This window comes from Sorex araneus, chromosome 5 (genome assembly GCF_027595985.1).
Source record: "Sorex araneus isolate mSorAra2 chromosome 5, mSorAra2.pri, whole genome shotgun sequence".
Lineage (NCBI taxonomy): Eukaryota > Metazoa > Chordata > Mammalia > Eulipotyphla > Soricidae > Sorex > Sorex araneus.
The window spans coordinates 23,192,061-23,204,680 of record NC_073306.1 but is presented as its reverse complement, the minus strand read 5'-3'; the positions used below and the strand labels follow the sequence as shown (position 1 = coordinate 23,204,680).

General features: G+C 37.8%; 1 protein-coding gene across 10 annotated transcripts in view; it reads right to left on the bottom strand.

Annotated features, from left to right (window-relative positions):
• Positions 1–12,620, bottom strand: part of TUT4 (terminal uridylyl transferase 4) — a 122,332-nt gene that overhangs the window by 18,847 nt on the left and 90,865 nt on the right. For all 10 annotated transcript variants that reach the window (XM_055140714.1, XM_055140709.1, XM_055140711.1 and 7 more), the window contains 4 exons: positions 10,541–10,598; positions 10,346–10,449; positions 9,811–9,900; positions 6,723–6,836 (listed from right to left, as the gene is read on the bottom strand). In XM_055140714.1, coding sequence (XP_054996689.1) covers positions 6,723–6,836; positions 9,811–9,900; positions 10,346–10,449; positions 10,541–10,598 — 366 coding nt within the window. The remainder of the gene's footprint in view (positions 1–6,722; positions 6,837–9,810; positions 9,901–10,345; positions 10,450–10,540; positions 10,599–12,620) is intronic.

Genomic DNA, 12,620 nt, shown 5'->3' with positions numbered 1-12,620 from the left:
GTACATGCACCAAACTGATGAAATTGTTTAAAAGGCTTTTGTTATCTTTAATCTCTATCAGATGAAGTTGGAAAAATCCAGATCACTAACATTTTTTAAAAACAAAATTATGTAGCTTTCCTTGACATCTTGAAGAAGACTGAAAAATCCTCAGGGTTAATTAGAAATAATAACTTTCTCAAAGAAGTGGTGGGATGGGGGGGTGGAGAGGGGTGGAATGGGGGGGGGCGGAGAGTAAAGCTACTTAACTGTAATAAAAATGTTCTTACGATGAATTTTATAGGCACAACTCCATAAGGAATGTTGAGACTGATTTTCTGCAGTAAAGTTTTTGTTCTATTTTGCACAGCGGGTAGGGCGTTTGCCTTGCACGCGGCCGACCCGGGTTCGATCCCCGGCATCCCATATGGTCCCCCAAGCACCGCCAGGAGTAATTCCTGAGTGCAAAGCCAGGAGTAACCCCTGAGCATCGCTGGGTGTGACCCAAAAAGCAAAAAAAAAAAAAAAAAAAAAAGTAAAGTTTTTGTTCTATTTTGCTTTGATGCCACACCCTGTGGTGCTCAGGAGTAACAGGATGCTCACGGGCACCATGCAGTCGGGGACCAAACCCAGATCTCCTGCACACAAGGCATGCACTATACAATGAGCTCTCTCTCTCTCTCTCTCTCCCCTGCCTTAAACTATAGGAGCTTAAGAGAGATGCAAAATACTAAATGTTGTGACAGGCTTAAAGTTAGCATAACAGACTAGAGCAATAGTATAGCAGTTAAGGGGTGCTGGCCTTGCATGTAGCCACCATGGGTGTGATCCCCAGCATCCATTTGGTCCCCATACATTGTGCTATGCACAAGACAATTATATTTTCCCAATAAAAATAAAATATTAATTAAGTTTGTCTTCATTTTTTTCCTTTTAAGGCATACTTCCCTAAAGTGGAACCTTCCTGTAAATTCAATATATAGAACAGACAAAGCAGGGTACTCTGCCAGAAGCGTGAGTACAGAAAATATTCACTCTACTTTTGCTCCCCAGTCCTCATACAAATCCAAATTAATCCTGAACTGACCAAAATACATTTTAAAAATATTAGGTAAGTTAGCCCCTCATGGCTCCCTACAATTTTCTTTTCTGTTTCTTTGTAATTCCAGGGATAAAACCCAGATCTCATGAATGCTAAGCCTGCATTCAACCGCTGAGCCACATGCCCAAATCAACTCTCTCCATTTTAAACAAAATGATGATTTACAAAATTATCTACATGTATGACCCCTCTAATTTCACACTCAATTTCAACACATTAATGCTAGTGCTGCCTCTTGTTATTTAAGCTACATTCAAGATACATTCATCAATGTCAATGTCAATGTGTTAAATTCATTATGGGCAAAATCTCTAACTTATCTCTGGAGTCAAAATAATGACTACTACTAGCACTGCAGTCCCGTTTTTGATCGATTTGCTCGAGCGTGCACCAGTAACATCTCCAATATGAGACTTGTTACTGTTTTTGGCATATCGAACAAGCCACGGGTAGCTTGCCAGGCTCTGCCGTGTGGGTGGGATACTCTCGGTAGCTTGCCAGGCTCTCCGAGAAGGACGGAGAAATCGAACCCAGGTTGGCAAGGCAAATGCCCTACCCACTGTGCTATCTCTGGAGTCAAAATAATGAATAATGAATAGTGAATACTACTAGACCAAATACTAGTAATACTAGTCCCACCTGCATGGCAGAGCCTAGTAAGCTACTCATGGTGTATTCAACATGCCAGAAATAGAACGATAGATCTCATCCACCCTGACCCTGAAAGAGCCTCCAATCATTGGGAAAGACAAGTAAGGAGACTGCTAAAATCTCAGGGCTGAGTGTAATAGAGACGTTACTGGGCCCACTCGAGTAAATCAACGAACAATGGGATGACAGTGATACAGTGATACTAGACCAAATAATGAATAGTTTGTGGAATGATTATATTTATTAGGTAAGCATGATTAAATTAAGTTCCCAGGGACTTAGCTAAGACTTTTTATTTTTTTTGGCTTTTTAGGTCACACCTGGAGATGCACAGGGGTTACTCCTGGCTCTGCACTCAGGAATCACTCCTGGCGGTGCTCAGGGGACCATATGGGATGCTGGGAATCGAACCCGGGTCAGCCGAGTGCAAGGCAAACGCCCTACCCGCTGTGCTATTGCTCCAGCCCCGACTTTCTCACTTTTTCTAGTTACAGATAAATATAACAATTGTATACAATTAGCAAAACTCTAACTTCATAAAACAAAAAGCCTGACAATTCAAACTATATTATTAAACCCCTATAGATTAGGATGCTTTCTAGTTATTAGATGGAAATAACACAAGTTATCTCTTTGATCTCAATTCTCTTTAGGAGTATTCTTCCTTTAGAGTAACTGTAGCACTGTCATCCTGTTGTTCATCCATTTGCTCAAGCGGGCACCAGTAATGTCTCCATTGTGAGACTTGTTACTGTTTTTGGCATATCGAATACACCACGGTAGCTTGCCAGGATTTAACCCCAACTATGTTGGTTGGTAACAGACAGCAAACCTCTGGGTCTTAGTGTCTTACCAATGATTTGCTTTGATTTTATGAATCCTCATGTTTCACAGTGCCCAATTTTTTTATTGTTTCTATGCTTAGAAGAACTGATGTTACTATCTTTCTCCATACACTTTTTTCTTTCTCTCAACACCACTCAAAAGACTCAGTCCTCTCTCAAAATTCTCCTCCAAATATTTCACTTATAATTATACAAGTAGTCCTATACATTTATATACACGTGTACTCACCCATATTAATATTTAAATATTACTGCTGTATCTAAATTGCAATCATTTCTGGTAAGTACACATGATCAATACAAAATTATTTGTCTTTGAATCTTGGGGCCAAGCGAATAGTGTAACTGGTAGGCATTAAGTACAGCCTTACACCCTACACGTGGCTGACCCAGTTCCACCTCCGTTTTCCCATATGGTCCTCCAAGCACCGCTAGAAGTAATTTCTTTCTTTCTTTCTTTCTTTTTTTTTTTTTTTTGCTTTCTGGGTCACACCTGGCGATGCACAGGGGTTACTCCTGGCTCTGCACTCAGGAATTACCCCTGGCTGTGCTCAGGGGACCATATGGGATGCTGGGATTTGAACCTGGGTCGGCATCGGCCGCATGCAAGGCAAACGCCCTACCCGCTGTGCTATTGCTCCAGCCCCAGAAGTAATTTCTTAGTAGAGCCAAAAGTAAGCCCTGAGTACCACTGGGTATGGTCCCAAAACTCAAGCAAATACCCAGAAATAACCATCTTAGCAAACTGAGGGAAAGTGAGGGGTGGGTAGAAAAGGTAGAGGGGCCACAATGGTTAATGGTGGTTGCTAGACATTTCACAGTAGGTGTATTGTTTAGACAGTTGCTGAAATGAGAAACAAAATATCTGAAAATGTTATACATTAAATTTTTTTAATTCACGAAATTGGGGGCAGAGCAATAGTATAGCACATAGGCCCTTGCCTTGCACGCAGCCAATCTGGGTTCAATTTCCAGCATCCCAAATGGTCCCCTGAGCACTGTCAGGAGTAATTCCTAAGTGCAGAGCCGGGAGTAACCTCTTAGCAACATCAGGTGTGGCCCCATAACTAAAAACAACACCATCTTAATTATCTTAAGTTTATAATCAACAGTTTATAATCAATAAGTTTATAATCAATAAGCACTATTATATAAAGAATTTATATAAAGAATTATTATATAAAGAATTTCTTTTTTTACAAAGATGTTCAAACATGTTCAAACAACACTCTTAACCGTCATGTCCCTGGTAACCACCACTATGTCCTATGTTCTGTGTTGTGGATCATGTGTGAGTATATGTGTGTGTGTACGTGTGTGTGTATTTTGTGGGTGAAGGGGAAAGGACTATGTGCATATGCATGCTACACCCAACTGTACTCAGGACTCACTCCTGACTGTGCTAAAGGATCACTCCTGTGGTAGGACTAGTGGAACCATATGCAGTGATGGAGATAGAGACAGGGTCAGTTGCATGCCTTACCACTATACTAACCTCTCTGGCCCCAGCCAGTCTACTTCCAATCACTTTGAATTAAACTATTCTAGGTACCTCATATACATGAATCATATCCTTTTGTCTTCAAGTTCAACCTTTGAACTGTAAATTCAAAACTGTTAAAAACTAAGAAAACAAATTCATAATATCAAGTGTAAATAGAATTTCTTAATCTTTAGTATAAATCATAAAAAATTAAAATTTACTTTATTGTAATTTGCTAGAATATAACAAAATCATTCTGCTTAAGAAAGCTTCTTTTTATCTAGGAAGTTTCGCATTATAATCATAAAAAACACTCTTAGTTGATCTGTACTTATACCCAATCACTTAGCCTAGGTTCAATTACAAACTGAATCAAAGATCATCAGCTTCATTAAACATGTCCTTACCATTAAAAGTTGATCGATGCCAATGATCAATACTTAAATGATGCCAGAGCAATGGACAATGGGGTCCGATATGATAAGCAAAAAAGGCCAGAAGCAAAAATCCATATATCATCAGTCATATGTATCACAAAGCCCCCCACAATCAGTTTATTATGATGCAAAAGATCCTATGGACTATCATTTCATCACTGTTAAACAGATAATGGGAGAATGGGAGAGTTCTTAAAGGTGGCTATGTCAATTCTACCTACATTTTTCCAATTAACATTTTGTGTTTGTTCCTGGCTTTGGGGTCACTCTCAATGGAGCGGGGCGACCCATGAAGTACTGGATAGCTAACCTGAGCCTTCCACATGCAAAGCATATGCGAAGCTCATTGAACTATCTTATCTGTTGGGCCCACATTTTCCCAGTAATTTTAATGATGATGCAGATAACTAAAATATTCATCATTTATTAACACATATTATGATAATAGTTTATAAATGCAACATTCACACAGATGTCTCTATTTGTTACATCAACACTGATAAAAGTCTATGATTACATCTTATTGATGATACGACTTAAGACTGTTGAAGGTCACACTGTCAGCTGGACTTCAGACCATTTATCTTCATCTCCAAAATCTCACTCTTTCCACCATATCATGCTGCCCCATTGCCTCCTCAAACACAGGTAACATAATGAGAGAACACAGAGAAACCACCACAATCTGTGTTCCATTATTGTTAATCGGAGTATTCTGTCAAAGTGGTAGTTAGTAAATTATTAGTGGAGCAATCATGCTAAAATTCCTAAATGTAACACCTTAACAATTATTAAACTAATGCAGATAACAATCTTGGCCTTTATAGGACAAATTCATATTAAAGGTCAAATATCCTAGGGTACATTAACCTACAGAATGTCTGAAACTCTGTTATTAAAAGCTCTGAAAATAAAGAAACCTAATTCCATTAATAAACTAAAAATGGAACATTAGCCAACATAGATTTAAAAGTATTTTTAAAAACTCTAGTCTACTTCTCTCCCATTAAAAGAGGGAAGTAAATGCTTCTAGAGATTATTCATTAGAATGTTTATAAACATACTAAGGTCATCTGACACCCACCAGAAGCTTGCTCTTCCATGATTTTCACTGGTGTATGTGTGTGTGTGTTGTATTTGAGCCACACCCAGCAGTACTTGGGGCTTATTCCTAGCTCTGCACTTAGGGATCACTCCTGGTAGGACTCAGGATCACATGGGGTTCTGGGGATTGCACCTGGGACAGCCGCATGCAAGGCATGCACCCTGCCCAGTGTACTCTTATGATTTCCTCTTTGCTGTACCTATCAAGGTTTATATAAAAATCAGTGACTTAAAAAAAAACTACTTAAAGTAAAACTGGATTCTCCTAGTGCTTACAAATAAATCCACTGTGCCAAAACTGAGGGTTAACAGGTAAGATGATTTAGCACTTCTCTGTACCAATTTCAAAAGTTGTAAATGACTAGAAAGAATCTTAAGTCATCAAGTCTGAATGGCTATAATCTATTTCTTTTGATATATATCCTTAAGATTAATGAAATTAGGGGCCAGAGCGATAGCACAGCGGGTAGGGCGTTTGCCTTGCACGCGGCCGACCCGGGTTCGATCCCCGGCATCCCATATGGTCCCCCAAGAACCGCCAGGAGTAATTCCTGAGTGCAAAGCCAGGAGTAGCCCCTGAGCATCGCTGGGTGTGACCCAAAAAGCCAAAAAAAAAAAAAAAGAAAAAGAAAAAAGATTAATGAAATTAATATGACCTTACAGAGTTAAGAATGTCCTTGAATTTTTCTACCAACCAAAATATACCTATATACCTAAGAATAAATTCAACCACTGCCAGGCAGAAAGAGGGAGAAAAAGCTGGAGAAAAAAACACGTACTTTCATCAGAGACTATACTATGTAAGGCAGTCTAGAGATTTTTTAAATTCCTTCCATTTAAACTGAAAAACAAAAACATTACACCAAGAACTTCATAATCATCTGAAGCATTCTAAGAAAGAGAATTCATCTCATGAAATAGACGTTGTGCAAAATATTCAATAGTAGGTTTCATCTAATCTCTTTCGTTAGGTTATATTCTCCCAAAGTAAACTTTCCCAAGTTTAGGATGTCTGCCTAAACATTGCCAGCTGATGGTAATATATCTTATGAATATAGCAAACTATTATGTTTAGATCAATTGTTATTGTAAGGTCATTTCTAGCTTTCTTGAATACTTACCTCTTGCAGAACTGGAATAACAGGTGGTTTTCTTTGCTGTAGAAAGTACAGTACCATAAGGATATAAGCGTATGAAGACAAACTTCCCCTGGAAGCATCTCCAATGTCACATCGCTAAAGGAACAACAGTGAAAATAAAATTTCAGAATCTTAATCAAGGGAGAAATAATGAGCACTTAAAGATGTCACTTTTGTGTTGTGTTGGGACCACACCCAGCACTTTTTTAGGGCTTACTGCTGGAACTGCACTCAGAGACCACTCCTGGCAGGGTGGGGCAACATATGGGGTACTGGGATTGATCCTGAGTCAGCTGCAGACAAGGCAAGCACCCTACCCACTATACTATCTCTCCAACCCAAGATAATTACTTTTTTAATTCATCAACCAAATATTAAAAATTCTAATCATATTTCAGATGAGATGGTAAAGTGACATACTCTAATGAAAAATTGTGCAATATCAGAATTATAAAAGTACACAACCATTAGCCAAGAAATTGAGGCTTTATCTTGTAAATAAGCAAAAAAAAATTTAAAAAATTAAAAAGGCAAGATAGAATTCTTTAAATAACAGCACTAAGACTCATTAAGTAAAGCAAAGATTTTAAAAACTGAGGACTATTTACACAGTGGAATACTATATAGGAATTTTCAAATAAGACAAGAGATCCAGGAAAATATCTCAAATAGCAGAGGGCAGGACTTTGATTCTGGGTTTAGCAGTCACCAGAGCACTGCCATGGTGACTGAGTGGCACCAGCACACTGGATCCAAAAAGCACCATACTGATAGCCCTCAGTACTGAACCCTTCAGTCAACAGAGTGGGCATACAGTGCTAGAACTGGCCCCTGGAGGCCCTCAGGACCAAGCCCCGTCTAGAAACAGGTATCTGGCTCAGAGGTAGAGTGCTTGCGTGGGTTGGGGGCGGGGGGGGGGGGGGCAGGGGGAGGAAGATCTTAGTACACAATAATAAAAATTCATCTCATATCTAGTGCTCAGGAAATAAAAGCAAGTAACTAGTATTTCAGTGTATTTATACCTGTAACAAAGAAGAAAATAAATATGAGAGGGGTCAGGGAGAAAGCACAGGAGTTATGGAGCACATGCCTTGCATGCAATAATGCAGATTTAGTGCCTGATACCACATAGTTTCCAAAGGAGCACCGGGTGTAGCCTTGAGTTCCCTGAGCATCATGAGATGTGGATCTGGTGATTCTAACACCCCAGGGCAGGAACAGCACTGCAATCCTCAGACTCTAGCACAGAACCATTGGCCTAACTGGCTTTGTTATCTCTAGGAGGGGACCCCCGAGTTCCCATTAGCACCTGAGGAGACACCCCACAACACACAAAAAGACATAGGAAACTTTTTAACACTGGCAACCTTCAGCAAGAGGCACTAGTTAGCTAAGCGGCGTGTCAGAGATATTTTTTACTATTAAAAAAATGCCTCTGAATTATGAATTACATGAATATATTATTCAAAAATGTAATAAAAAAAACTAACCAGGGAGGTGAGTGATCTGAACGTGTATGCTACATGTGTCTTGGATCTTGGCTTTGATTCCAGTCACCAAAACCAAAACATCTGAGGCTGGAGCAATAGCACAGCAGGTAGGGCATTTGTCTTGCACAAGGCTGGCCCAGGTTTGATTCCCAGCATCCAATATGGTCCCCTGAGCACCGCCAGGAGTTAATTCCAGAGTGCATGAGCCAGGAGTAACTCCTGTGCACTGCCGGGTGTGACCCAAAAAGCCAAAAAAAAAAAATCTTAAAATGTTTGAGTAGAATGGGACCAGAGCGATAGTACAGTAGAGAGGGGTATTTGCCTTGTACACAGCTAACCTGGTCTCTATCCCCAGCATCCCATATGGTCCACTGAGTACTTCCAGGTGAGATTCCTGAGTGCAGAGTCAGGAGAATCAGACTACTGCTAGGTGTCACCAAAAAAATAAAACTATAACCAGAAACTGAGTAAAGAATTAGCTAATATTACAAAAAAGGGAAAGAAAGTGCAGGATATAAACCATTTGGTTTTATTACCAAAATTATAATCTAATTGCAATGTATAGAACTGTCATATTAAAACTCATTTTCCTAAGTGAATCTAAAAATACACTGTAGCACTGTGGTCCTGTTGTTCATCAATTTGCCGGAGCGGGCACCAGTAATGTCTCCATTGTAAGACTTGTTACTGTTTTTGGCATATCGTATATGCCACGGGTAGTTTGCCAGGCTCTGCTATGCAGGCGGGATACTCTCAGTAGCTTGGGCTCTCCGAGAGGGACAAAGGAATCAAACCTGGGTCGGCAGCAAGCAAGGCAAACGCCCTACCCACTGTGCTATTGATGCAGTCCTAAGTGAAACTAAAAATGCAGCTATATCAAATGTAATCTTAATAAGCAGCTGTATGCCTTTATTTTATAGTAATACATATATTAATTAATTTTAATAAATAAATTTTAATAAATAAATAATAATTTATTCTATAGTAATAAAAATTCTTGTCTATGAAGATATATAGGAATATTTAAACACGACTTCTCTGGCAGAGTTGGCTTTATCAAATAAAACTGAGTCCCAGACACACTAAAACCCTCTCACAAAAGCATTTACTAATTCATTATTTACCATACAACAGACACTAGGAACCGTCTAAAGGTCTAAACCGTCATGAAGTTTTTCCTTACTTGATTTTTAAAAAAATGTATCTATTCATTACTCTTGATTATTTATCAGAAAAATTTACTTACTACTAAACCCAAATAGTAGATTTCTTAGCTATCCCAGATTCTTAGTTATAATGTATTCCAACTCCCATTCTTGTAGCTGAAAATCATTACTACCCTAGGAAACTATACCACTGAGAATTTTGCTAGACTTGCACGCAGAAATACAAAACGTATAACAAAAAAAACTAACAATCACCCTGCTCTAATAGGTATATATTTAAACCATCTATTACTGTTTCTTTTTAAAAATGCAAATAAACAAAACTCAGTATTTTTCACAAATCTAACACCAGTGTTTCATTTTAACTATCATGAGCATTATAGTAAAGCAAATTATTAAGATATACATAAATACCTTAGCAAACACTTTCATCGTATATCCCAAGTACTGCACTCTAGGGTCAATAGCTGCGTAAGTAGCTAGCATTCTTGTATTGTGTTGAGCCTGAAAAATAACCCCATATTTATAAACAACTCAGTTTATTCAAGTTAAACTTACAAATGAGACAAAAGAATACACTCCAATACAGAAATTATAAACATGAAAACTGGAAACACATAAATTAGTCAACTAAAATCTAAACTTCAATCTAAGGAATTATGGAGATTAATAAAAACAGTCCATTTGTATTCCTTTTATCTTAAATTTTTAAACAGACATATATAGTAAGCTATCTATAAACTTTTAATTTAATTTCTTAAAATTTATTATTATTTATTTTTTGCTTTTTTGGGTCACACCCAGCAATGCACAGGGGTTACTTCTCTGCACTCAGGAATTACTCCTGGCGGTGCTCAGGGTACCATGTGGGATGCTGGGAATTGAACCTGGGTCAGTAACAAATATAACCATAATCACGTGGACCAAAGTTAAAAAAAAAAAAACTTACCAATGTATTATATAAACTGATATCGCCTTCTAACCCACTCCGTTTGTGTTCAAATTTTACTATAGGCACTTTGGCAGTAGTTATAGGCAAAATGTTTCTTAAACCTGATTTAAAACAAATTTCACTAGGTTAAGTAATTTTTATAAAGCTGAAAATTATTTCATGTTATTTAAACTTATAATTTAAAAATCATACCTGTATGTCTCTTAAGAATTTTCGCCAAATTTTCAATTATTTCCTTACAATTTAATTTCTAAAAAACAAAAGAAATAAATAATTCAAATTTGCTGAATCAAGTTGGCTTTGTGCAAATTCTACTTTAGCCCACACATTTAATACTAGTTTTTATAATCTCCAGCCATAAGCACTACATAATGGTGCTTCCCAAAATATGTGGCACATAGACCTTCCATATCAGCATCATCTGGAAATGATAAAAATGCAAACTCCCAGACCCTAACACAATATATGAAATCATATTCTATATCATAAAAAGATCCTAAGGTTAATTCACATATACATAAAATTTGAAAAGCACAGCCAGGATAATGACACTTTAAAATAGTGGGATAAACAACTAGAGATGGGCTTGATGGAGGTAAAACATTATACTGATTAAGAATGTTAACTTCTGAATGTAAACAAATCTGCAATGTAATCTTGAAACAAGTACTGACAACTGCCTGACTCTGACTAGTTGAGTTTTATACTCTGAACCTCATACTACTTTGTACATTGTAAAATCAAGATGGTCATAAGCTTCTATTTCATACAGTAGTTGGAAAGATTATATTGAAACCTAAAATAGAGCATTCAGCATCATGTGAAATAAGCACTTTAAATATGAGCTACTTATTATGCTGATGAAGAAAAAAATCTGATTATTACCAGTGCCCACTTCTTACCCTCTGTATAAGAACGAAATTCTTACACTGCACATTTAAAGTATTGCCTTTTTTAAAAAACTAAAAACAGCAGAGTTGATATGGTAATATAACCAAAACAGAAGGAACAGGAAAGAAAATGGCAGTAAAAATTAAGTGGATTGAACTGGAAGAGCATATACATCAAAGCCCACATTTATTACTAAAATCAACTTTGCATATCCTCAATCTGCTTTGAGCAACGAGAGTGGTAAAGTAGCTATCACAGATAATTTAGAAGTTTCCAGAGAATCTTTAATAATTAACACATAATAAAAGTTTTAAAAATTCCTTTTTGGGCCAGAGCTATACTATAGAGCACAGCAGTTCGGGCTCTTGCCTTACATATGGCCAACCCAGGTGAGGTCCTCCCAGCATCCCTCAAGCCCGCCAGGAATAATTCCCGGGTGCAGAGCCAGGAGTAAGTCACCGTGTGTGGCCCCAAAAGAAAAAAAAAAGATTATTTTTCTCTATTATACAATACTATATATTGTTAAGTTTCACTTAAGGCTCATCTCCAGGAAGAAAATTTAATTTTTCAATGTGAATATCATAAATTATGTATTTTATACAGAAAATACCTAAAACCCTAACCTTTTTCCTGGGTAAAAATCACTTCCCATTCCTTTATTTCCTGTTCTTCAAAATGGAGATGAGCAGTCTCTTTTGAAGTAGATTGACAAGGAGAAGTTAGAGAACTAAAATATTTTAACTTCTGATTCTATGCAGGAAATGAAAATAGTACTTACTTTAACACCAGCAGCAACTTCCTATGGCCAAAAACTAGGATCTACACCAAGGATCACTGCATCTTTACTCTGATTTAACAACTTACAAACCACCTCTTGTAAAACTACTTCCAGGACAAATCAGGACACTAATCTGGTGAATTATCTCATATTTCAACAGAGGCTATACTGACACCACCACAGATGCCAGAAGCGTGGCCTCACCCCAATCTTGCAAGCAGTTCTTGATTTTGAAATAAATTATCAACAGTTATGCAGGTTAAGAAATGAGGAACTACAGAGATCCTTTTCTTTCTAGTTATCACTCAGAAGACCTGGGACACATCTTCCCTGTCCAATCAGGTCCTTTTCTTTACTGCAGCTTCACAATTTCCTCATTCCAACTGTTGAGGTCTGGTAGACAATGAAGGAAAGCACAGGTACCCACACTGTGATGATACTTGCTCTGGGGGAAGGTCTGCTCCTGGCATCTCACTGTGGAACTCAGAAAGCTTTCAATTTTCACAAAGTAGTGGTTAGGTTCTACAGTACTATTAGTACTATATTTCAGCTACATTATGGGTTAAGTATATTACACAGAAGCAGTGAGATAAAATGGAAAGA